We start from the raw sequence: 27,641 nt of genomic DNA, 5'->3' as shown, positions 1-27,641 counted from the left end.
TCAGAAATTTTCTTTTCAATTGTTAGAAATAAAAATTGTTAGAGGTATTTTATGAAACTTTTGTGCTTCGTCTTCTAGGATTTTTGTTGCAAATCGCAAGCATGGTTAAGGGTTTTGATCCTATGATTTTTTGGTTGTAGGAAAAGCCTATGATTTTTTAGGGTTGCATGTACTTGCATGTGTTGGTTTACCATGCGAAGTCTTTTGTGTTACCGCCCTTACAAATTTCTGATGGGTTTTCATAATGTTTCCCTTAAAATTTTTTCTGAGGGTTTCTATAATTTTTCCCTTAAAGATTTTTGATTCTGTAATTCGCAAAGTTGTGTGGGATTCTTTTGTGGGTTAATAATTTTTCCTCAAAAATTATTTGTTGGAGTTTACCATTTTTCCGAAAAATGAAGTTTTGTAGTCTTTTATCCATGTCTTAGATTTTGTCTAGTTTTGATTATTTTTTAACTCAAAAATCATGTTGGGTTTTGATAAATTTTCCACCTAAAAAATTGTGTTCGGTTTTCGTCAAATTTTCTTCTAAAAATTTGTGGCTTTTGGCAGTTTGCTTTGGAGCATCATGCTCACTTGCAAAGTTTGGCGGGTTTGTCAACTTTTCCTCAAAATTGTGCCAGCTGTTCTTAGTGTTTGCCTTTGTCTTCAGGGAAGAGCAACTTCATTATCCAACATCAGGTTGGAAATTTTGTGATGATTTTTGGTTAGATGTTTTGCTGATTCTGGGAGGGTTAGTGGAAGACTCATCTCTGTGGCAGAGTCAATGGGTGGCTCCCTTCTCTTGTTGCAAAGCATTTTGTAGAAGGGGGCACCCTTCATTATTCTTTTATGGGCGAATTTTGACTTCTTAGACGTTTACATTTTGCAGATCTAGGGAGGGTCTTAGTGGTAGGAAAATGTTTTGAAGAATTTGTTACCAAAAGACAACAGTTAGATAATGACCATTAAGGGAGGGTATTAGAAAATTATAATGTTTCTTTAATGGTCATCGTAGTTAGTCTTTAGTTTATTAGGTAGTTTCTATTTTCTTCTTTAGTTCATGATCATTTCTTTTAGAATCATCGTCTTTGTAAATCTATATAAGGAGCTTTCATCTTCCTTGTTTAATACAAATACAACAACATTGATTTACCATAACATTGTATCAGAGCTAGTCGATGGGACTTCATAAAATTTGGCAAATTTTTCTAGGAAAATTTGGGCCTCTTTTGATCTGGATTTTTTCTCAGAAATTTCCTTTTCAATTGTTAGAAATAAAAATTGTTAGAGGTATTCTATGAGACTTTTGTATTTTGTCTTCTATGATTTTTGTTGGAAATCACAAGCTTTCTTAAAGGTTTTGATCCTACGATTTTTTGATTGTAGGAAAAGCCTATGATTTTTTAGGGTTGCATGTACTTGCATGTTGGTTGCATGTGTTGGTTTACCATGCGAATTCTCATGTGTTATCGCCCTTAAAAATTTCTGATGGGTTTTCTGAATTTTTCCCTTAAATTTTTTTTAAGGGTTTCTCTAATTTTTCCCTTAAAGAGTTATGATTTTGTAATTCGCAAAGTTGTGTGGTATTCTTTTGTTGGTTTATAACTTTTTCTCAAGAATTATTTGTTGGAGTTTACCCTTTTTTCTGAAAAATGAAGTTTTGTAATCTTTTATCCATGCCTTAGATTTTGTTTAGTTTTGATTGATTTTTCAACTCAAAAATCATGTTGGGTTTTGATAAATTTGCCACCTCAAAAATTGTGTTCGGTTTTCGTTAAAATTACTTCTAAAAGTTTGTGGTTTTTTGCAATTTGCTTTGGAGCATCATGCTCACTTCAAAGTTGGAGGGTTTGCCGACTTGTCCTCAAAATTGTGCTAGTTGTTCTTAGTGTTTGTCTCGGTCTCCAGGGAAGAGCAACTTCATTATCCAACATCAGGTTGGATATTTTGTGATGATTTCTGGTTAGATGTTTTGCTGATTCTGCGAGGGTTAGTGGCAGACTCATCTCTGTGGCAGAGTCAGTGGGTGGCTCCCTTCTCTTGTTGCAAAGCATTTTGTAGAAGGGGGCATTCGTCTTTATTCTTTTATGGGCGAATTTTGACTTCTTGGTCATTTACATTTTGCAGATCTAGGGAGGGTCTCAACAGCAGCAAAATGTCTTGAAGAATTTGTGACCAAAAAACAATAGTTAAATAATGACCATTAAGGGAGGGTATTAGAAAATTATAATGTTTCTTTAATGGTCATCATAGTTGGTCTTTAGTTTATTAGGTAGTTTCTAATTTTGTCTTTAGTTTATGATTATTTCTTTTAGAAACACCGTGTTTATAAATCTATATAAGGAGCATTCATCTCTTTTGTTTAATACAAATACAACAATATCAATTTACCATAACATGGTACCAGAGCAAGTTGATAGGATTTCATAAAATTTGACAGATTTTTTATGGAAAATTCGAGCCTCTTTTGATTTGGATTTTTTCTTAGAGATTTCCTTTTCAATTTTAATAAATAAAAATTGTTAGAGGTATTTTATGAAACTTTTGTGGTTCATCCTCTAGGATTTTTGCTGGAAATTGCAAGCCTGGTTAAGGGTGTTGATCCCACAATTTCTTGTTTGCAGCAAAAGCCTCTGATTTTTTAGGGTTGCATGTACTTGCATGTGTTGGTTTTACCATCCTTGAAAATATTTGATGGGTTTTTGTATTTTTTGCCCTTAAAATTTTTCTTATGGGTTTCTATAAATTTTCCCTTAAAGGTTTGTGATTTTGTAGTTAGCAAAGTTGCGTGGGATTCCTTTGTGAGTTTATAATATTTTCCTCAAAAATTAAATGTTGGGTTTTACCATTTTTTCAAAAAATAAAGTTTTGTATTTTATTATTGATGTTTTAGAGTTTTTCTAGTTTTGATTGATTTTTCACCTCAAAAATCATGCTGGGTTTTGATCAATTTTCCACCTCAAAAATTGTATTGGGTTTTTCATCAATTTTTCTTTTAAAAAATCGTGGTTTTTGCAGTTTGCTTTGGAGCATCATGCTCGCTTGCAAAGTTTAGAGGGTTTGCCAACTTTTCATCATAATCGTGCTAGCAGTTCTCAGTGTTTGTCTTTGTCTCCAAGGAAGAGCAGTTGCATTATCCAACATTAGGTTGGATATTTTGTGATGATCTCTGGCTAGATGTTTTGCTGATTTTGGGACAGTTTGTGTCAGACTCATCTTAGTGGCAGAATCCTGTCTCTTGTTGCAAAGCATTTGGTAGAAGGGGGCAACTTTCTTTATTCTTTTATGAGCAAATTTTGACTTCTTGGTCATTTACATTTTGCAGATCTTGGGATGGTCTCAACAGCAGAAAAATGTTTTGAAGAAGTTGTGACCAAAAGACAACTGTTAGACAATGACCATTAAGGGTGGGTATTAAAAAATTATAATGTTTCTTTAATGGTCATCGTAGTTAGTCTTTAGTTTATTAGGTAGTTTCTATTTTTGTTTTGAGTTTATGATTGTTTCTTTTAGGAACATCGTCATTGTAAATCTATTGAAGGAGCTTTCATCTCCTTTGTTTAATACAACAACAACAACATCAATTTACCATAACATATATTATAGAAAATTGTTATCTTGTCAACTGCTATCATAAAACCCTCAATATAGACAATCTATCAAATTTAGACTAAATGCTGGATAGGTGCTGAAAACAAATTCCGAATTTTTGCATCATCAAATCCACTCACAAACTCCCTGAAAGTGCTGGTACTCTATACTGCACTAAAAATCACAATCTGCAACTTGTCTGGTTACTTCTTGTTGCTGTGACTTTATCGAATTGTCCAAGTTGTCAACAAGAAATATATGGCAATAGGCTGAATTGTCCCAGCAATTCAAAAGGTCCAACAACATTAATAATGGTAGCAACTGCCTTAATCTGCCACCCACATATGTACAGACTCTACTTGGGGTTTGGTGTTTAGTCAAAATGCAGTGATCGACCTACTAATACTTTTTGTTTTGATCAGTAAAAGGTTTCTGTCAATATTTTATTAAAATTTATGAAGAATAGCCTCCCAATACTTGGTGTAGCTCTGTTGTTTGACTTTTATATTTACCTTTCCTTGGATGTGGTTCTTAGACCAAGGTTCAAATCTTGGTGAGGAAAATACTGAAATTTCCTGTGGGTAGAGTTTGGCTGATAAAGTGCCCTAAATGTTTGAATTTACACTATCTCCAAAATCCATCAAAAATCTGGAACTCAATATATAAACCCTCAAATATGCTTTGGCATATTATGATAGCAGATAGTTTCTATTTCTTCTATCGTCCGTCTTTTTCTTATGGTGTCTTTTTTTGTAATGTTTCCATAAACTCCTGTTCGTTATTGAAACTTTCTTTTTCACTCTACAAGAATGTTTATATTTCCTCTCTTGTTCGTTATAGAAACATTCTCTTGTATCTTGTATATATAGATCATTCACGATCTTAGTTTAATAACACATTCATTATTTTACCATAATATGGCAATGATATGATATTTGTTTGCAAAACACTGTTGTGTGCCTATTGTAAATAAAAATATTTCCAAATCCTCCACAGAGTAGCATAGTTTTGATTCCTGGATGGAATCAGCCAAAATTGGAAGCAAGTGTTTTTGTACTTTGTCCCAAGTGTGAAATCCAGGAGGGTTTTCTTCCTCTCACTCTTCAAACAAAGCAAGGGAGTTTTTCATTGGATGCCCTAGATTGAACAAATGTCTCAAATTTGAAAATTGGATGCAAAAGGATAAGTCATGATAGTGAAATGAGCAAACATGCTCTTTTTACAGTTGCCTTTTTCAGCTCCTCCACTTATTTTATTTTCTCTCCAACTATTAAAAATATTTTTTATAATTAACTGTTTAAGAATTTTTTTTATGTTAGTGCTAGTTTAGAAACACCTGTTTTTTTAATTGTAATAATATTAGAAAGCTTCCCTCAGAATAGCAATTAATAGGTCCAAGTTCAATATTTTCTCTTGTTCTCAATATAGAGTATATTGTCTTCTAGGCATTATCCATGGCTTCATAGAGATGATGCATTGTCATTTTGTCTCGATTGACCAAACATGAAACCTTTATCAAAAGCTCTGTCACCTAAAAATTTGAAAATAAAAAATTCAGTTGATAGAAAAAAAAGAAACAGCAAATAAGAACTTTCCTCTAAAACTTAGATTTGATTCCCAAATAGGTTTGGCGAGCAAACCTGCCATACCTGTTTAGGTTCGGTACAGATTCTAGCTCCTTTTTAGAAGAGTTCTATGAAAATCTGGAGAACCCAATGGAAATTTGTTCACTTCACTACATTTTGCTCACTTTTTTCCAATCACCAAATCACTCACTCTTTGCTATTTGAGTATGTTGTGTGCTTTGCAACTTCAGATTTACCCTTACTATATGTTTAGTATAATATAAATTTTATATTTTATTTTGTAATGTTTTTAGAACTTTTTTTTATTAGTTATCTTTAAAATAACTTTTTTAATTCTATTTTATAAATAGTATTCTAAAATATTCTTTATTCAATATATATGTAATGTCCCCATTTTAGCAGTTGACCAAGTGTGTGTGTGTTAGCCTTGTTCTATATGGTCTCGAGGGCTAATGAAGGGTTTAATGGGATCCTGGAGTGTTTTGGCCTAGTCATTTCCAGTTTGGGCCAAAACGAAGTTGATTTACTCAGTTTCAGGTATACTTATTATTTTTAGTAAGTCAGCAGGACACAGTGCAGGTCAATTTTGGTGATTGGATTCGATACTCCTTGGTGAGAGCTTTCCGATGAGCTATCACTCGCATTATTCGGAGTCCGATTGCTAATACATTTTAATGCCTGAAGTTTTATTAAAGTAACGTCTAATTTAATTGTAAAATATTTATTTTATGGTGATGTGTACCCAAGGGAGACATAAGGGGTATTTTAATATATGTTTTATATATTACACATCTTTTATCCCACATTGCCCATATGAGTTGAGCGGACCCTTGGAAATAGAATAAAATGAAGCATTTGTGGTTTCATTAAGCAGGTTGAATATGAGAAGAAATTGGCGTGTGAGTTGCAGCTCTGTTCTTGGCATTTGAGGACGTTTATCCTCTCTTGTAACATTCTAGACGTCATTCCCTTGGGGTTTGGCCTTTGGAATTCTTTGTTATCGGCTTCATTATCAGGCAGTTTAGTTGCATTTCCGGCTACAGGCGGATTTGGTATTTTGCTCATATCTTCTTCACTACTTGTCCGACGTTTATGCCACTTTGAGAGAATGATATTACGAAGGTAGTGGACTGATTGAAGGACAAAGTACTGTAGCAGCAAGTTTGAAAGCATGGGCTGGAGTATTATGTCAATAATGCTGAAGTAATTAGTGAGTTGATAAATCTGCCATGTATTTGGTTTTATGAATTCTGAAAATAACATTTATTTGGTTGTAGTTCATTTCCACTTTGCATATTATTGTAGTTTCTTTCTTGTTTATGTTGTATGATACCAATTCCATGCACACACACAACAAACAAATAAACGTTTGATTTCTGGAGTTATAAGGGGTTTAAAACATTAAACGGAGAAATAAGAAGTTGAATGCAAACTGTTTGACATAATTCCTTTCAGCAATTTGGTTTAGTTTTTGGGACATTCAGGGGTGCCCATTACAATATATATGTATATGCGTATCTATGTGAAGCACAAGGCATTTTAGCCTGGCCCTTGCTCTATGAGAGGCTACAAATTGAGGACCTCATCCTTGACATTAACACTTGGCCACCTTACTCCTCATACACATCCTCGTGCTATGCATTATCCTCGTTTATGTCCTACTCCAAGACCTCCATTTTATTCGCGTCCTCATCTTCTTTTTTCGTTCTTTGTGGGGTTTGAACCTATTGATGCCATTAGCAATGCCTTTTTTTCATTGTTCCACAGTTACACCCTGTGGCTAACCCCCTTTGTTCATTATTATTATCAATAAAATAAAATGTATGTTTAATATTTATTCATATAGTAGTACATATAAATTTATAAATATACATAAATTATCATATAACAAATGTATGTTTTTTTTGAATTTTCATTTTTGCAAATTATAAATGAGTTTTAAATATCTATGTATTGAAATTACGAGTATCACTGTTCTTATAATTTATAATTTAGAGCTCTCTCCCTCTCTCTCTCTCTCTCTATATATATATATATTCCCATGCCTGTTACTGAAGTTTTTTTTCTTCACTGTACTGCCGTACTGTGTTTTAGTACATGCACCCACACCTGAATTGGCAGCTTAGTTTGATTCTTATCTTGGGTATCTTCTCTATGCACTTGGTGAACATCTCATCAAATATTATCCTCATGACCTTCTCTACTGGCCTTTTGAAATATTGAGAGTCCAAGCCCACATTTCTCAAAAGCATTTGCTTGAGAGAAAGTATTGCCATTATAATGCTTTTCCTAGTGATCAATTATGTGGGAAATCATGTCACCCTTAATTTCAGAAGGCCCTTGTGTTTGGTGTGCTCCCTTATCAAACTAAACAACTGAGTATATTTGCAGATAAACTTTGGAATGTTTCACGCAACTTGCACCACTTCTTTGATCCACTTGTACTTCTCAATGCTCCTGAGCATAAAAACTAGGACTTGAGCAACATGAGGGCTTCAAAAATGGTAGGGTGCCTGTAATAACCCCAATAGGTTATAACTTCTTCAAACACCAAAAAACTTTATACTTCAGTGGTTTGACATTTCGTCAAACACTTTGCAAGCAAGCTCTGATACCACTGTAATGACCCTCCTCAAATCTGCCCTCAAAACTGCTGATGAAAGCTCAAGGAATTTCATCAGACAATTCACATGCAAGGGACGTATGACTGATATAGTATTTCAGCTAGTTTCAAATGACTTTTTCTTCAATTTGCATCAATGAGAATCTTGTGCTAGAAGACTACAATGGAATACACAATGACCTAACATGAGTGTGCTACTAATTTTGACAATATTCAGTGCATATATATGATCTAAGCATGAGAAATGAACACCTACAGCCAACTGACATTTTTACAAACAGTTGGTATGCAAACTAACTAGCTGATAAATAATGATATTAAATTGCTTAAATGACATCAACAACTATTATCTTCTTAATTGCAATGAAAATTACAATGCTCATGAAATATGGCCAAGACTTTGGCATTTACATGGATTACAAAATGATAATGCTGGTAACACTTACAGCTGAAAGCTTATAACACCCTAAAAAACAACAAAACCCAGCAGCTGAAACGCGAGCAGAATATCCAATAGGGATAGACAGACCCGTTTTTTCAAATCTGTTCACATCCAGATCTCAAAAAGTGGGATTTTTTGGTTGTTTTTTTCAAAAACGGGTCTGTCTATCCCTGTTGGATATTTTGCTCGCGTTTCAGCTGCTGGGTTTTGTTGTTTTTTTCACCTGCAAACATCTTTTTTCTGCCTTTTTAACCTTTTTGGCCGCCGACTGTTATTCTGCTCGAAACCCTATTTTTTGACTTCGGAAAATTTTTTTGAGCACATATTCTTGGTGGGTTTTTTGAAATCTCAAATGGGTCTTCATCATATTTTTGTGGGTGCCTCGTTTTTTGTGCCTCGATTTTCGAGCCAGCGGATCTGGATTTCGACAACATTTTATTTATGATTTTTTCGAGCTCTTTTCTGATTACTTCTCCAATTTTTCTGGGTCTTTCATTTTCTCACCTCGAAGTTTGTGCCATTTGAAATATTCACATATTATAAGCATCTGTATCAACAACACGCCAATGCTGCCCAACACTCAGAGCAGAAAGAATCTATCTACCATGCCTTTATGGCCAGCATACCTGCAAATCATGTGAAATCTTTTGCTTGGTACATCGATTCTGGTGCCTCCCGACATTTCACTCATAGGCGTGATTGGTTTGTTGAATTCACTCCCTATTCTGACTCAGTAATCTTTGGAGGCGGTGAAGAATACAATATTGTCGGCAAGGGCAATGTTCAGATTCAGTCTGGAGGAAGAAAAGTCATGTTTCTCAATGTATGTTATGTTCCTGGCATGAAACATAATCTTCTGTCTGTTAGTCAGATTATGAAGCACTCTCCTCAGTTGGATGTCGTTTTCAGTGGAAATAAGTGTTCGATTATTGATCGTGTTTCCCGCACTACCCTTGCTTTCGGTCTTGAGGATCATGGTATTTATAGGCTTGTAGGTTTAGGCGATTCCCTTGAGCATGCCTTCATCGCCAAATCATCCGCTCTCAGCAGTCTCTGGCATCAGCGATACGGTCATCTGAACATTCAATATCTAGCACAACTTGCTCGAGATAATTTAGTCCATGGCCTACCTAATATTCAGACCCAGAACCATCGCGTTTGCGGAGCTTGCCAAGCAGGGAAGCGACATAGGACACCATTTAAGAATGGTGAATCATGGCGGGCATACAGAGTACTCCAGCTAGTCCATGCTGATGTATGTGGTCCTATGAATACTCCTTCTATTACTGGGAACAGGTATTTTTTACTCTTTGTGGATGATTTCAGTCGCAAAATGTGAGTATATTTTCTTAAGCAAAAATCAGATGCCTTTCTTGTATTTCAGCAGTTTAAAGCTCTAGTAGAAAAAGAGTCTGGTTCCTCCATCCGTACTCTTAGGACCGATAATGGGGGGGAATTCTGTTTTTTTGCTTTCTCTGCCTTCTGTACTACTCATGGCATTAGACGTCAGTTCACCACACCTCACACCCCTCAGCAAAATGGTGTTGTAGAGCGTCGAAACCGTACCATCACAGAAATGGCTAGGACTATTCTAGAACATAGAAATGTTCCCAGAAAATATTGGGCAGAAGCAGTATCCACAGCTGTCTACCTTCTTAATCGATCACCCACCCTTGCAGTTAATCATAAGACTCCTGAGGAAGCCTGGTCTGGTCGCAAACCTAGGATCAACCATTTGAAAGTTTTTGGTTCTCTGGCATATGTATGGATTCCTGATGCCAAACGCACTAAGTTGGATTCCAAAAGCCAGAAACTTATGTTTACAGGATACAGTCACACACATAAGGCCTACAGACTGATTGATGTAAATACTGATCGTTTAATCTTCAGTCGTGATGTTGTGTTTGATGAGGAATTTGGACCATTTCCGTTCTCTGACTCCCCACCACATTCCGAGATTCAGTCTTCAGCAATCTTTGACTTGGGGTTCTTCTATTTTATATGAGTCATCTGATGCTACTGATACACCACCTCAGTCACTTCCAGATAATACAACTCCTGCTCCTGCTTCTCATCCAGCTATTCCGTCAACATCTGATATTGGCTCCTCGACTCTTCGGCCAAAATGGTGGGCTCAAACGATTAGTGATCTTTGTCCTGATGAACTCATTGAGGGTAGAACCTCCAGAAATAAGAGCCTTCAGCACAACACAGTTAATATAGCTCTTATGGCCAACATCCACAGTATCCCTGAGCCCCAGATATATGCAGAGGCCAAAGGAATTCCAGAATGGGAACAAGCAATGGATTCTGAGCTTCAGAGTCTTCAAAAGAACCACACTTGGGTTCTTTCAGATCTCCCTCCTGGGAAGAAACCCATTAGCTGTAAATGGGTCTATAAGGTCAAGTACCATGCAGATGGTACCTTGGACAAATACAAAGCTGGACTTGTTGCTCGAGGATTCACCCAGCGCGAAGGCATTGATTATGAGGAGACATTTGCACCGACAGCCAAGATGAGCACTATTCGCATTCTTCTTGCAATTGCAGCTCAGTATGGTTGGAAAGTTCATTAGATGGATGTGAAGAGCGCCTTTCTCAATGGTGAATTACAGGAAGAAGTCTACATGACGCAGCCCCCAGGTTTTAAGGTTGCCGGTTTAGAACACAAAGTATGTAGACTCCAGAAGGCCCTCTATGGTCTTAAACAGGCCCCTAGGGCTTGGTACATAAAGATTGATCATTACTTGGTTGCTCAAGGATTTCAGCGTAGTCCGTCAGACAGTAATCTATATATTAAACACTCTGGTAATGATATTCTTTTTCTTGTTGTCTATGTGGATGATTTGATCATTACTGGAAATTCAGAACATTTGATTTCAGAAATCAAACAAGATCTATGCAGAACTTTTGATATGACATATCTCGGATTGCTTCATTATTGTTTAGGTATTGAGGTTTGGCAGACTGACAATAGTATTTTTTTGTCCCAGTCCAAGTATGCCAGAAGTTTGCTTGATAGGTTTCGAATGCAGGATTGCAAATTTGCCTCCACTCCAATGGAGACTGGTCTGAAATTGTCCGCACAATCTGTTTCTCCTCCTGTAGATGAAACACTCTTTAGGCAGCTAGTAGGTAGTCTCATCTACCTTACTAGTACTAGACCTGATCTCAGTTTTGCAGTCAGCTACATCTCACGGTTCATGACAAACCCCAAGACTGATCATTGGATTGCAACGAAACGTGTGTTACGCTATGTACATGGTACTTTAGATTATGGTCTTCTTTACACAAGGAGTACTACTCCTTAGCTCAGTGGATTCACTGATTCTGATTGGGCCGGCTCAGTTGATGATAGGAAATCTACTTTTGGCTATGTGTTTAGTATCGGATCTGCAGCAGTTACTTGGACCAGTAAGAAGCAACAAGCACATGCACTCTCCTCTACAGAAGCAGAATATAGAGGAGCTGTCAAGGCAGCTTGTGAAGCAATTTGGCTCCGGCAGATGCTTGCAGATATGCATATTCCTCAAGCAGGTTCGACTTCTTTGTTTTCAGACAATCAGGGAGTACTCAAACTTGCCAAGAACCCAGTGTTTCATGAACGAACCAAGCACATAGAGCTTCATTGCCATTACATCCGACAATTAGTAGAAGATGGATCTATTCAGTTACGCTATGTTCCTACCTCAGAGCAATCAGCAGATATTTTCACTAAACCCCTTGGTCCTGACAAGTTTGTTAAATTCAGGGGATCTATTGGTGTAGTAAATAGATTGAGCATTAAGGGGGGGTATTAAAATAACCTTCATGTTTCTTTTTAATGCTCACTATTATATCTTATTATATCTCTGTAAATATTAGAATGTTTCTAATATTTAGTTGTAGTCTAGAATAGAATGTTTCTATTCTATTCGACTCCCCTCTTTGTATATATAGATCAGTTTGATCTCTGATTAATTCATTCAAGTATTCCGCCATTTACATTTGTAACAGTAGATGGCTATAATAATTTCCTTTTATGCTGCCCTTTCTACTTTGCTTTTTTCGAATTGCTTTTTCGGCCTGCTTTTTTCGGTTCTGTTTTTTCGGACTGCTTTTTCGTGCCCGCTTTTTAGCCTGCTTTTTTGGTCCCGCTTTTTTCGGACTGCTTTTTCGTACCCGCTTTTTCAGCCTGCTTTTTTGGTTCCGCTTTTTCGGACTGCTACTATGTTGAATCTCAAGACCATATCTTTCAATTGCGTCAAGATTTTCAGCTTGAAGGGATTTCGTCCTCCAAACTATTGAGACATAATCTCCAGAAAATTTTCCAATTTCTTTGATATTTCCAAGCATGAATAAATGAGAGCTATCCTCTTCCTTTTAATCCCTTCCTCACTTGCTCCACGCTTCCGTCTTGCCAATGTGGGATAATACATGAGTTTTAATATTACTTTTTTTTTTTCCTTTTACAAAGTTTATGTATGTACTCAAAAGGGGAACTCTTGATTTTTTTTATAAAGTGACTTTATAAAATATTTTATAATTCAAGTCACTTTATTAAATTAATTAAATATAAAGTTATTTTTTAATATTTATTTATTTGATAACTTTATAAATAATTAACTTAATACCACTTATTTATTTAATTAAAATAATTAATTAGTCATCCTCATAAAATATTCATAATTTTGGACAACCTAATTAATTAATTTAATTAAATCAAATTGCCTCCAAAATGGGGACATGACAAACTTTGGAATGTTTCACACAACTTGCACCACTTCTTTGATCCACTTGTACTTCTCAATGCTCTTGAGCATAAAAACTAGGACTTGAGCAACATGAGGGCTTCAAAAATGGTAGGGTGCCTCTCTTGAATAAGTCTTCTTGTGGCTGTAATGTGGCTGCATTGTCCATGACAACTTGAATAAGGTACTACACTTTACCTCTTGGATCATCCCCTACAATAGCTCGCATAAAGTATTTTCATTTTTGTCTTCATACAAGGCATCCAAGGATCTTCTATTTTTAACCATGTTTTTTTGATGGCTTCCTTTAAAAACAGGCATTGGAATCATGCAGAGTTGGTATCAAAGTTGTAGCAGGATAGTTATGCATTTAGCAGTGCATCCACATATGGGCCATTAGCCATATTAATATTTATATTATTATATCAGAAAAAACTTGTTATCATCATCCTTGCCTCATGGTTCTTCTTTTAGTTTCAATCAATACTTTTAAACAAGGGTTGTGCACCTAGAGCATCACAACTAATGAAAGTTAGGTGGGTAATTTAGATGCCCTGAACTTTTCGTAGTGTGAGGCATCTAGGTATCTTCTACTGTTAGCAGTGTATTTTTGGTGGCTTCCCCTAAATCAGGCCATTGGAATCATGTCGAGTTGGTGTCAAACTTGCAGCAGCAATGATTAATGCATTTGGCAGTGCATCCAAATACGGGCTATTGGCCACATTAAAAGTTATATAATTGTATTAGCAAAAAAAAATCATCATCTTTACATCATGATTCTTCTCTTTGTTTCAATCAATACCTTCAAGCAAAGGTTGTGCACCTAGAACATAGTTGGAAAACTCGCCAAAGCCAAAAACTCCCCAAGGCCTGAAAAGTAAATTTGGGGGAAACTTGGCCAGTTTTTGGCTAAAACTCGGTAACTAAAAAATTGCTTGTACTTAATTAGAGAAGAATTTTTTGCAAAATTCAATGAGAGGAAGCATCCAATGAGTCAATAAATGAGAACAAAAAAGAGACAAGCTTAGTCTAGATATATTTAAACACAAAGTGGGTACAAAATTGCATTCTCTTGAGTAATACTGAGGGTTGTAAGCAAAATAGTAAATAATTTATGTAAAACTAAAAAGTAAATACATCATTCCAAATACATCTTCTCCTTCCCAGATCTAGTAAAATCTAAGGGGGAGGTAGAACTCTAGGGTCTAGTCCTAGAACTCTGGACTGGGCATCACTGTGCCTCCTCGCCTAGTATGTCTGACCAAGTCTATTGCTTGTCCTCTAGCTTGGATGTAGCTCTGCCTCTAGCTTCTCTTGGCACTAGTAATGAGTACTCTTTCAACTCAATGTCATGCAATGTGAAATCTGCTTCAAACCTGCCTCAAATTAGCCTCAAAGCGATATAAATGAGTTTGCAAGTGTTTGGAAGACTAATTTTCCCCTCTCAACAAATGCAGGTAAAGGATTGAGAAATGAAATTAACTTGGGTCCTTTTTTGCCTTTTAAGTGTTGTTATGAAACTGCGACTGATTTTTTAACAAAAACTTGTTGCATTTTTGGCAAAAATCCTCAAGTACACGATGAGTTTTTGCCAAAAATTCTTCAAGTTTTGGGCGCCAGTAAAAATCGTGAAAATTCGTCAAGCCAGAAAGCTCAGCCAGATTTTGAAACATAGAGAGTACTCTGTCGATAGTACATCTATGGCCTAGAACATCACAACAAATGAAAATTACGTAAGCGATTTAGATGGCTTGAGTCTTTTATAGTATGAGTGGAGGAAAGCCATATATATGGGCCAAGAATAGAATCTCTAGATGAATTAAGTGTGGTCTTGAAATTCATTATCAATGCAGCCACACCTCTTGTTTTCTTCCTCCCAATTTGTTTCTCCTCGTGCCTAGAGAATAGGACATTCATTTTTGTTCTCAATTGTTCATACGTTGGGCTATGCACCCAGATGCCTTGTCCAGCAAAGCCATATAGATGATTTAGATGGCTTGAATCTTTCATAATATGAGTGGAGGAAAGCCATATATATGGGCCAAGAATAGAATCTCGAGATGAATTAAGTGTGGTCTTGGAATTCATTATCAATGCAGCCACACCCCTTGTTTTCTTCCTCCCAATTTGTTTCTCCTCATGCCTTGAGAATAGGACATTCATTTTTGTTTTCAATTGTTCGTATGTTGTGCTACACAACTAGATGCCTTGTCCAGCAATTGAAATATAGTGGTATTTCTTGTGCGGTGGTCTTGGAACTCATTATCAATGCAACCACATCCCCTGTTTTTTTCCTTGATTTGATTCTCCTAATAGATTGGGGAGCAGGACATCATTTCTCTTTTCACTTGGTCATACACTTGGCTACACAATGAAATTTCTAGGCCAGAAATTTAAATATACTGGTAATTGTTGAAGTGCCTTTGGAATTCATTATCAATGCAACCACATCCCTTGTTTTTTTCTGTTCTATCTGCTTCTCATAGATAGAGAGTAGGACATTCATTACTCTTTTCATTTTTCATGACCCATGCAAGGTCCTTTCATCTAGCACATTGCATGAGGACCTTGCATTGCACAATTTAGATTTTAGACATTTTATAAAAGAAGAAAATTGCATCAGCAAGACAGCAAGGATTTTTGGTCTTTTGATTTTGAAGATTTAAATAAGAAAGGACATCACAGTGTAAGCTCATAGAATACGGGGAAGAGATGGAGTCCCTAGTATAAATGCATCTTTATGAGTGTGATATGGTAATATAGGATCAAAGATAAAATAGACAAAGTGACTAGTGCCAAGGTATCTTTATGAGTCTGATATGGCAATATAGGATCAAAGGTAAAATAAATGGGCACGTGTCTTGAAAAAAAAGAATAGAAAACAAAACAGACTGAGTGCACTGTGTTGGAGCGTGTATGTTAGATGTATTAGGCAAATTTGAATATGTTTCATTAAGTAATTGTGCACGCGCTCAAGAATATTCTTGTGCACAATATCATGCATAATTGAGCATATGTTTGCACATTCTTGCTCTAGCTTAATTCATTTAGTTGAGTCCAAATCTAGGTTAGTATGGTCTAGTTGGGCTCCAGTTTGCACATTGTGCATATCACGCACTTCTAGTTTGCATATCTAGCTCCCGTTTGCTATTTTTAACTTTTTGCTGGCTTTTGGATAATTTTAGTACTCTTGCTCTCTATAGAGCAATGACATTCATTCATTGTGGCTGTATTCCAATTATTATTATGCAACCAATACGAAATTCTAGGGCTGTTACAGAGCATATTATCTTTGCTTGATTTCTTTTGTGTGGTAGGTATTGTTCTTGCAAATGAACCTTGACTCCTGTGGTTGTTTCATCAACTCCTACACACTCCAATCATCAACCAGTCTTTATATCCATGCACAATCAGCGAGACTAGTTCATGCTACTGAGATTGTAATCACCGAAGACAAAAATAATGAAAACATGGGGGTATGCTTCTTTTTTTTTGGTGTATGATTTGTTAGAGAAAACTTACCAAGTTGCTCTGCAAGAACACACTAAGATTTTGAGCCATGATTAATTATACTTCCCATCTGTGGTTTAAATGGCCCTAGCCAACTGTTTCCTTGGACTTACAGCCTTGATTGTACAAACTTAAAAGGATTTTTGCACATGAATTTTTATCTAAACATGTAAATTGAATATGTTTTCTTGATTAAGATTAAGATGTGGAAAATGGATTTGTACGTCAGTTATAGATTGAGAGTGAAAAGGATTTTTGTACATGAATTTCCAATTTTTTGTCTAAACATGTAAATTGAATATGTTCTCTTGATTAAGATTAAGATGTGGAAAAAGAATTTGTACGTCAGTTATAGATTGAGAGTCTAATGTGTTAATTAGGTCTGTTATAGATTGAGAGTCAGTTATAGATTGAATGTCAACCTCATGTCCGATATCAAAAATCACATTCTTTTATCTCAGCTTCTTCTTGTTTTATTTCATTTGGTATATGAAGGATAGATTTTATTCTTGGTTAAACTTGTCTCTCATATATAAGATTTTTTTTTTCTCATCTTCAAATACAGAATATGACTCTGATGATAAATCACGTCCGGAAACAATCAAACCTATGGTTGATGGGGGTACTGAAGGATTCCAAGGCCATGCCAGAGTGATTTTACCTGGAGTCACACCTTGCTTTGAGTGTACTGCATATCTTTTCCCACCTCAGGTTAAATTTCCTTTATGTACTCTTGCAGAGACTCCTCGTACAGCTGCTCACTGCATTGAGTATGCTCATCTAATCCAATGGGACCAGGTCAGATGAGATTTAATAAATACTTATTCAGGCTTTGCATTTCAAACTATTGTTTCCACAATCACAAACTTGAATTCAAATGTTTACTTTCTGTCTTTAGGTACATCATGGAAAAACTTTTGATGCAGACAATCCAGAGCATATGCAGTGGATCTATTCACAGGTGTAACATTAAGGAAATTATGAAGCATCTCATTAATTTCAAGGATTAAATCTGTATTTAAATAAAATTTAAGGTGTTTCTTATTTTACAGGCACTTGAAAGAGCAGACACCTTTGGTATAAGTGGAGTCACTTACTCCTTAACTCAGGTGTGATAAAAAAATTGCAGCATACTTACTATTCTGTCTATTCGTTTTACTTGTTCTATCTTAAAAGGATTGTAGAATTACAGCTGTTGTAATCTTCACTTATAATTTGGTAGGGCCTTTTGACCTTAGTTATTCCTTGATGAAACTCTGTTTAATTTATTAGTTTCTACTTGCTCATAGTAGCAGTACTGTTGAATGTATTAGTGAATCCTATATAATTTTTCCAGCCATTTTAATTTTCTTCCTTTCTGTAGGGACATGAGATTTTCAGTCAATTAGATTGAGAGTAAACATTTATTGAAAAGTTTTGTGTAATTTTAAATTTATGAAGTATTTGTATGGAATGATTTTATGGAGTGATTTCACACAGATTGTTATTAGGTATTTGCATGGAGTGGTTTTACACAGATTGCTATTGATTAACTTGGATATATAATTTCATGGAGTGATTTTACACAGATTGCTATTGTTCAGCGGGGGGTGTCAGGGGCTGAACCCTGCAACTTATTTGTTCAGAATTGATTAATTGAAGAAATATCCTTTCAAATCTACAATGAATTGGTGCAGCAATTTATAGTATTGGCAGAGTTGGAATGGCTAATATTACATAATGAACAATGGTTTAAATTTTGAAACTGTGCAATACCTCTAATAGAAAATCTGTGTTTTTACACTATAATGGTGACTTCTGCTTTTCATATTGAAGGGCTGAAAGGCCGAATTGTGCTTAGGGTGTTAGGGCGGATTGATCAGGGCAGTGCGATTTATTATTTTTTAGTGGAATTTTCTGATTATCTTATTTAGATCTTCAATGACTTTTTTCTGGATATGTTGCAGATATTTCAGAACCCAAGTCAAAGAGATACAAATTTAAACAGTCATATAATATGTGACTTGGTGTTGATCATTGTATGACAGAATTTGTGGAGACATTAAAGAAATTTCTGTCCGAGTCCGATGCCATTTATAATTTTTTTCCATTAGACCTATTAAGCTGCCCCCTCGTGAGTTTTGCAGTTGCAGTAATTTTAATTGTATATGGCAATGGTACCATAGCTAGATCTTCTCAGCTTGTGATAGAGAGGACTTGACCTAAATCTTCCCTAAAATCACAAATTCTATTAAAATAAGAAATTTAAGACAGAAATTTAGAAGCATAACTTTACTATTCAAATGCCTCTTAACAAGAGAGTTTTAATGAAGGAGCATGGTAGGATCAGCTAGAAGCAATTTTTACACTAAGCCCATGAGTGGTTATACCATCCCTCTTGGTCCCAAATGGTAGGTACATTGGACATCCATCTTGGGGTGGTCTACCTAGTGGGAAGCTTGTATCTACACCCCCTATTCATGTTTCCTTATCTTCCTTCTCAATCAAAGGCTTTGCCTACCAACCAATCCACAATATGGCAGCCCTTGGAGAATTATATAAGATGCCAGGAGCTTGTCCTATCCAATCAACCCCATGAGTGGCGTACTTGTTTGGGGTGTCGTCACTGCTGCCTTCTTAATGTCTTGCCTTCACCCCATAATGTCCAGGTTGCTCAGGTTAAAATATTAAAAGGGGATCCTTATTAATACAACTAATTATGCATCTATTGAACATGATAGCAAGAATAAACGCATATAATAATAGCAACATCAACAATTTAAACAACAGCAATATATAGTATATGACTCATTATGCCTAATTATTTCGAACACCTTGCAAAGTCTGCCGGCTTCCTCTCTAATAATTCTGAAATCTACTAAGAAGTTTGGTGATTCCTTTATTGAATGGAGTGTTCCTTCTGATAGTTTGATGATTGCTTGATGATTTAATCTAACCGTGTGGTGATGCTGATTGCTTTGATTCAACAGCAAGGATCTGCAATAAATCTATCTTAAAGGTCTGTTCCAATTCATCTTCAAGATCTACTCTATTTTTGCCTTATAACTGTTCTCAATTCTGCTTATGGATCTGATTCTAAATCTGACAATATCTTGCTCTCAGATCTGGTCTAAGTTCTGCTCGAATTGGAGTAATATGCAAGAATACTTGTAGAAATATATCTCAAAACAACTCTTAAACCAAAAATTACACCCCTTCAAGCAGGTCAGCCCATGCATCTGCTCTTTAATTTTTTAATGTTTTATTTACTTTGCCCCAAAGTGGGGGATCCATGTCAGAAATAGGAAATACTGAATCAGTATTTTGCAAACTTTTGCCCAACTGTTGATATCTTTTTTAACTTTAAAACATGCATATGTGAATATACTGAAAAGTAAACATAATAGGAAATCAATTTAACTCATAATACCATTAATTTGTTAACTAGGGAAACCTTGGCCAAGGGAAAGCCCTGATGGGGATGGTACCCACAAAATGATCCACTAATCAAAAGTTATCTTATGAAAGATATTGACCTTGTTAGGAGCCTATTACATCTGTATAGTGTCTTGGTCGTTAGAGGATCAGTCCTTGTTAGAAGCCTCAATCCTGTTAGGAGTTGTTATTACAATTATACAATGTATGCAAGATGAGGCCACTGCCCAAACATGCAATATACAATAATATTTATTACACAAAAAGGTATAGATACAAAAACCTTTTATCAATGCTGATATCTTCAATATCTGATTTGACCTTTGTTGCAAACTGTACTATCTTCACATATACTGCCTCTTACTGCTCTCAACATCAAATTCACATCACATAAGAATAGCATAACCATCACAAAAACATCACAAAACTTCGCATCCAAAGATCTGTCCTTTATACCATATTATTTTGTATTGTCGTCCTTCATACCATCACACGTGTCCCAAAATGCAAAACTGACTTTTGGTCACTTCGGGTTAACATCTAGGACGTCGTCCCTAATTAGTTAAGTAATTGTTTTGCTAAACAAAACAATTCCTTAACTTAAAATATCCAATTCTTTAACTCTCTCCTATTCTGCCCGTGCATACCTGTTACTGATAAATCCTTCATATCTCTGTCCATACTGCTTATACTGATTTGTGCACTTAGGTACGGTATCCTGACACTTGGTACTATCACTAGGTAACTTCGCACGTGCCAACTTGTTGTCTGTTAACTTCACAAGCCAAAACTGTATCTTCGCTAACTGATAAACTTCATAACACTTGGACAATGTTAAGTCCTTCTACCAAAACTTCATCTTCAGAATCTGCTCACTTAATACTGAATATATGTTGCCGTAAATGACAACTCCTCACTATCTACCTAGCCAAATTGCCAACAATCTCCCCCTTTGGCATTGATGGCAACATATGGAAAAGGAAAAATTGGCTGAAAATTGGTTGTGTCCCGAAAACTCAGAAATTCAAAATTGTGAAGTTCTTCGGATGGCCATTACAAAATATCAAAATGTGGATCATTTTCTATTTATACTATTTTTACATCCTTATATCTCCTAATTACAATAATCATATTACTCCCCCTTTGTTTATACTTCTACCTTATATCTCCTTTTACATATTACATATACAATTTTCCATACTATACTCCCCCTTTGACATCAATGACAAAGGTGAGTCAAAAACTATATACAAAGAAATTTTTTGGACCTACCTTCTTGACTTCATGCTGATTGGTTTGATATGCGTGAAATGCAATCATCAAAGTTTGTTTTCAGATTCTCGACTTCTACTGCATTCAAGTCTGAATATACAAATTTCTCATAAGATGCCTTGGCCTTGAGGCATTCATCCAACTGTTTCTGAATATGACGGATCTTCAAAGTGAGATGTTCTCTCAACAATGAAATCCTCTTTACTATCCTTTTCAGCTCTATCAAGCTTATCTCATCGCTGAACTTCCCAATTCTGCTCTCCAAATCCTCAATTTGCATGTTTGGTAGCTGCAATTCATTGACAATGCCTTTTAGCTCTGCTTGTTTTCCTTTCAACTCTTCAGTAATATCATTTATGAAGTTGTATGACAGAGTGCACTGTTTATACAAAGTCTTTCCTTCAGCTAAACATCTTCTTAACTCTTTAATGCAAGAGTCAAGATTTGCCAAATCACTTCTGGTATTTTTGCATATAGTATCAAATAATTGTGCATCATGCTTAACCTGTGCCTTGGTAGATGCAATCTCCTCAAGAGTACTAATCTGACTGTCAAAGATCTTAATCACCTCTTTGGCTTTCTTCTCGGGATCTGATTCTGTGACCTTTAACTGAATGATATCTTGCAATTTGCTTATCATTTTTTCAAGAACTTCTTGTGTCCTCTTTACGCTTTTGGTCTTATCCACAATTCTTCTTTTTGCAAATGCTATTATTTGGCTGAATATGTCTACCTCAGGATCTCCAGTAGGTGTCAAAGGTGTACTTCCTGTCATGTTGGCTAAGAATAACTCCATTGGGTGCACGGGATGTTAGAGCTAGGTGTCTTAAGAGGAGTAACTGATTGGATTTGCATATTCTGATTGTGCTCTTGGTCTTTGTTCTGCCTTTCCTTTTCTGCCATTGACTGTTCTGATTCTTTTTATTTGTTTTTTTTTTTTTTTGTTTCTTGTTGTTGTTGGGGCTAAATGTTAGATGTATTTTTTTATGTTTCAACATTTTTTCACTGTGGTGAGAAATGAGATGTTTCTTGTGTAATTATCTTCCAACTAGCTTGGAGCTTCTTATCCACTCTCTTAAGCTCATCTGCTAAAGTAGCCAGATCTTCATCCTTCTTTTCTTCTTCTTCTCCTTTCTTCTCGTCAACTATCTTTTCTTTTTCTCCTTTCTCTTCTTTTCCATTGTTCTTTTCCTCATCATCAGAACTCGTATAAACTACCAAATTGTGAACGCTGGGGCTATAATCCTTAAAAGGATCTTCAGATGTATCAATAGTAATGTTGGTACTGCCAATGTTCATAGTGTCGGTACTAATTGTTATTAGTGGTGCCTTTGATGTAGGTATTTCTGATGATTTGCTGGCTTTTGCTTGACTGTTAGTTTTCTGAGGATTTGCTACAAATTATTAAGCACTGTCATATTTTGGTATGTATGTTCCAAATGCAACATCCTTTGAGATTTATATTAAGATTAGACAATGAATAGACATGTTCCTTCATGGGACATGTCTATTCGTTAATCAGATAATTAATATAAAAATATATTTAAGCATTTATATATATTATATTAATTTCTCTCATATATTTATATCTCAATTATATCTTATATAATTATATATATGTTAATCTGATACAAGCTATCAAACATCAACACTCCCTCTTAGCCAAGGAGGATAAACATGACAAATATTACACCATTGGTAGTATTAGGAAAGATAAATTTTGAGGATCATTTGATATCTCAAAAATTTTCCACCATTTGATATCGCATTCGGTATCACGAGTATCGGTCTTCTAGAATATCAACACATGATATTCACCAAGTACTCAAATAAGCTTTGATAGCACATATGATATTAAGAGTATTGGCCTCCTAGAATATCAATGATATTTGCCAAGTACTCAAAAGGTTTTGATATCACATCTGATATCAAGCGTATTGGCCTCTTAGAATATTAGTAATATTCACCAAATACTCTTTGAGTAATGGCCTTTAGAATGTTGAGATGCAAGACATTCACCATATACTCAATTTGTTTTATCTCATAATACAAGCTAGTGTAAGATCATCAGCTTACAGTAACTTCTGCACATACAAGTGACATCATTTGGAAGTTGTCACTTCCTCATGTTTTATATAGGGGGTAGGCCGATTAAAATCACAGTCATGAGGTATATACATCAGCCACAGTCCTCTTGATTGCGACAATTTATTGATCACTGAAGAATCCATCACATCATGGTTTACTGCCTCTAATGAGTGAGATCACCGAAGGTTGATTGAATCATATCCTCTGGGTAGGCCCATTAAAATCACATAGTCGTGAGGTATATACATCAGCCACAGTCCTCTTGACTACAACAATTTATTGATCACTAAAGAATCCATCACATCATGGTTTACTCCCTCTAATGAGCGAGATCACTAAAGGTTGATTGAATCATATCCTTTGTTTGCTCCCTCTCTTTCAAGGTTGCCTCTAATGAAATGTCACGCTCCCTGTGAAACTAAGTCTCCCTCTTCTTGCAAGAACATTCTTAGGGGAAAAATCAATGCAAATAACCCTTATAATATATATATAGAATTCCAAATAAAAATATTGACCACAAAAGTAATATTGAGGATATAATGAAAATACTCATCTCATTATTTTTTATTAATTTCCATATAACTTATCATTATCTCCTTATACTATGTGAAATGAACTTGTTTTATTTTATACATCAATCCTAATTCATATTCATATAAATAATTAGCTATACTAATTAAGAGGAGAATGATATTTCAAAACTTATATGAAATATATACAAACATGAATATACTCAATAGAATATAACCCTACCAAGTATCACTTTTTTTATACTTCCTCGATCGGAGGTGGGTCCCTAGTTCTCAAGATCTATCTTACCTCTTCTTTATCCTTGAGAACGTGGATAATGATTTCTTTATGTCAGGCTCCACTCCTCTTTGTTCATTATGTTTCACCACTTTGTAGAGAGACCAATCTTTTCAAACCAGTGTCAATTTCTTGCCTTTTATTAATCACACTTATTATTTATTATTTGTGGTGAATCTATAATCATCTTCTCATGTGTCCCTTCTTAAAATGATTTTCAGATATTGTTTTTTTTTCTTCCATTGATCGATGAATTGTTCCTCCACGTGTATTGCTTGGATATATAACGCATCATGCATATTGGTTTGATTGATGGTGATGTGGATTATTTTAGGAATCTTTAGCAACCTCTTATTATTTGTTTCCTTCTCTTCTTTTTGATCTCCCCTCTTTGTTTGCAAGGGTTGATATTTGGGTGAAGTATATATAATATACTTCTTTCTCCTTGCTCATTTATTGAAGTGGAGTCCATGTTGGATATTCTGCTAATGTCCTCTGTTGTTATCACTGAATATCATGTTCATAGTTGATAGTATCGCAAGCTCATATGCTCAACTCCCTTTATAATGTTTTCTCATTTCTCTAGCACCTATGTCAGGTTATGAAACTCATAAGTTGATTCGATACAATGGCTTTTATTGTTCCGCGCGATTAGTTGAGTATCTCTTCTATTCAATCCTTCCTTATGTAGTGCATATGATTATTGCAGTGGTTTCATAGGTCTCAGGCTACGCATTTGTTTACTGAACTAGATAGCCAAGGAGGGTTAACACTTGTAGCCATTTTATTGTCACTCTGTTTAGCATATGTTATGAAACCTTGCTGAACAACATTCATATTATCACACACTTTTTTACCATTTTCTTGGTTTTCAGGTGCTGTAGGATCATCTTCGCTGTTTGGTTCCAAATCTATGAAGTTAGAACCTTGAATTGCCATTTGAACCTGTGCAATGGACCTAGTTTTGGATCTTGCTCTGAGAGCTGTGGGATGGACCGAAGATGTCTTGGTGGCAGATTTAGGCGGGGCCAAAACCTTTTTCTTCTTGGCTGAGGAAATATTACTTGCATCATCCGACAAAAAGGGAACATTGAAAGGTGAGAATTGAGGTGAAGAAACACCCTTTTTGGCTTTCTCTATCTGTGTTGAACTGGCTGATCTGTGCCTTTTCCCCTACAACCAATTGTTAGTACATCCTAGAATGAATTTGGACCTAAGATTTATGTCATCTTCATCTCGGCTCCAATTAATTTCGAGAAGGGCTTGTCTATTTGTTTCTTCATAGCCTGGTTCAGTATTGTCTGAACTGTCTTTGGTGATGCCCCTCGCATTAAGCTTTCACCGAAGTGTCTTGATTTGGGGAATTATTAGCCTTGAATGATCCCTCTTCGTGACCTCTTGTTCATTATTGCAATCTTCCCACAGGTCTTCAATGTGAGGAATTGGTTGTATACTATCCCCCATGCCAAGCACTAGCCTCGTGAAGTTCTTGTTATCAAAGTTCTTCCTCTAGTGATAGAAACCCAAGTTGAAATTTAACAAATCACTCCCAATGGCTGAGGCATTAATCATAGTATTACAAGTCAGGGACCCTAGTTTGATGGGGAACATGGATTCCCATTTTTCTTCGGGAAGAGTGTTTTCGACCACAAAAAGCATCTGTCTACGCACCTCAGCAAGACCAAAACAATCCAATGCGTATCTTGGCAACTTGAGTGGTCCATACTCAAACCCCCCACCCTTATATAAGTGAATCTAGGGAATTGTATATAAAAAGCTCCCATAACTCTAAACCAAATTTTGGGCTTCTAGAGATATCCTCTGCATTGGGGTTCCAGTGAGGTTAAAATATAAGTTTCCTAAAGGACATCATGTAGTTTACAGAAGTCTTCCAACACTCTGTCTTCTCCACTCCATGGTTCATGAGGAATTGCGGTGAGATAACACACTCATGCAAGACAATAAGTCAAATAGGAAGACATGTAGAATTCTTGTTTGATAGCTTGTGAATGTTTGAGTTGATTTCTTAATGAACTAGCTATCAATTCGGCCCAATCAAAATATTGTGTGCCAGCCAAAATAATGTCTATGTAATGGAACATCCAATCTTTGAAAACAAGGACGTTTGCTGAACCCTTGACTCTGTGTAACAAAACTACCAAGTCATGTATGTGAGACTTCATATGATCCTTAGTCAACACCTTTGGGAGCCTTGAACCTCCTTTGTAGAAAGTTTCGGTGCACTTTCTCACTATCTGATTACTGTTCTTCTTAGGGTCTTCTTGAAATTGAACCAAGGACTGAGTAGGACTGAAACTAGAAAAGGCTTACCTCGATAATTTGAAGAATGATGTGATAGTTTCTCTAGAAATTGAAAGAAGGATATCACCATTGTTTCTTACTATGCTCTTGGATTTGACATCATAATGGTTCAAAGACTTAGTATTGGAGTAACTCCAGGCTTGGCAAGGCGGGAGGAAAAGCAACGACTTAAAGCCCACTTGTCAAAATTTTAGGATAGCCTTTGTTCTCTGCAAGATCAACCAATTTCTCTGTCAATTTGTCTACTTCAACCCCCATTAGATTGGTGTCGAAAATTACAGGTCGTCGACATTCTACACTAGAAGTATTCTCGAAGAAATGCATGACGGACTTCATACTTACAACTAGAACAAGCTTTTCTCAAATTCTTTCTTTTTGAAGAAAAATTGCATAAAATGAACAGAAACAAAAGATTTTGACTCTCACTTGCAAATCACTGTACACCAGAAACTCCTGCTTTCTTTGTCCACAATTTTACCTTCAATTCTACTATCTAGAATGAAAAAATGAGCTTGGACTTGGTTAAAAAATGATTTGCATACCTCTGAAGTACCGCTAAATATTTGGGAATTAATGATGAGATAATCCCAACACAGAATACACCTCCAATACGTCATGATGTCTTTTCATTATGTGGTCACTTGAGAAGATTGTCTAAATCATCATTAATATCTCTGACAGTTTAGATTTTTGTCCTTGTTAAAGATTTAGCTTTTTGCCCGTGCTGCCAACTCACCATCTGTACCTGGTGGTCCTGATTCCGAGATGACTTTTCCATCATTATTAGGGGTGTTACCTCCGCATTTTAAAATAGCTGTCTCATCAATGATTAATTCGCTTTTCAATGTTGTCTTTCATCAATTGAACCCAATTGAACCCCTTTGAACCTCGATACATAGTGGTTCATAAACAATCCACAACTCATTTGGTAGGTCCCACCAGCAAGACAAATGTTAGTCCAAAAATCTTCAATTGAACCAGTTTGAACCCCTTTGAACCTTGGTACAAAGTGGTTCAAAGGGACTTGACAATAGGCACTTCACGATGTGTTTGATCCTATATACCGAAAATGACACATGGGCTTTTGAGGGGATTAACACAACTTACGAAGGATACGCTTGGTGAGATGAGGCAAAAGGGAATGGACGAGAAAGATTCAAGGCTCTAGTCTTGTATAATGGTGACTCGCATTTCAGAATAACAAAATCCTAGCCCTATAAAATGGCTTTGTAAGAGCAAAAGAAACCTGTCTGCAACAAGAAGAAACTAAGAAA

The 27,641-nt window shown here is 35.8% G+C and overlaps 1 protein-coding gene across 1 annotated transcript in view; it reads left to right on the top strand.

Annotated features, from left to right (window-relative positions):
* The window catches only part of LOC149542058 (NEDD8-activating enzyme E1 catalytic subunit-like), an 85,949-nt gene that overhangs the window by 24,564 nt on the left and 33,744 nt on the right, over positions 1-27,641 (top strand). The window contains exons 4-6 of the mRNA XM_089797097.1: positions 17,030-17,262; positions 17,363-17,425; positions 17,517-17,573. Of these exons, the coding sequence (XP_089653223.1) occupies positions 17,030-17,262; positions 17,363-17,425; positions 17,517-17,573 (353 nt within the window). The remainder of the gene's footprint in view (positions 1-17,029; positions 17,263-17,362; positions 17,426-17,516; positions 17,574-27,641) is intronic.

The sequence above is a fragment of the Cupressus sempervirens genome, chromosome 8 (assembly GCF_028749045.1).
Source record: "Cupressus sempervirens isolate cs-2001-9-10 chromosome 8, ASM2874904v1, whole genome shotgun sequence".
Taxonomy (NCBI): Eukaryota; Viridiplantae; Streptophyta; class Pinopsida; order Cupressales; family Cupressaceae; genus Cupressus; species Cupressus sempervirens.
Note: the sequence above shows the minus strand (reverse complement) of the source record. Positions and strands in the feature narration are given on the sequence as shown.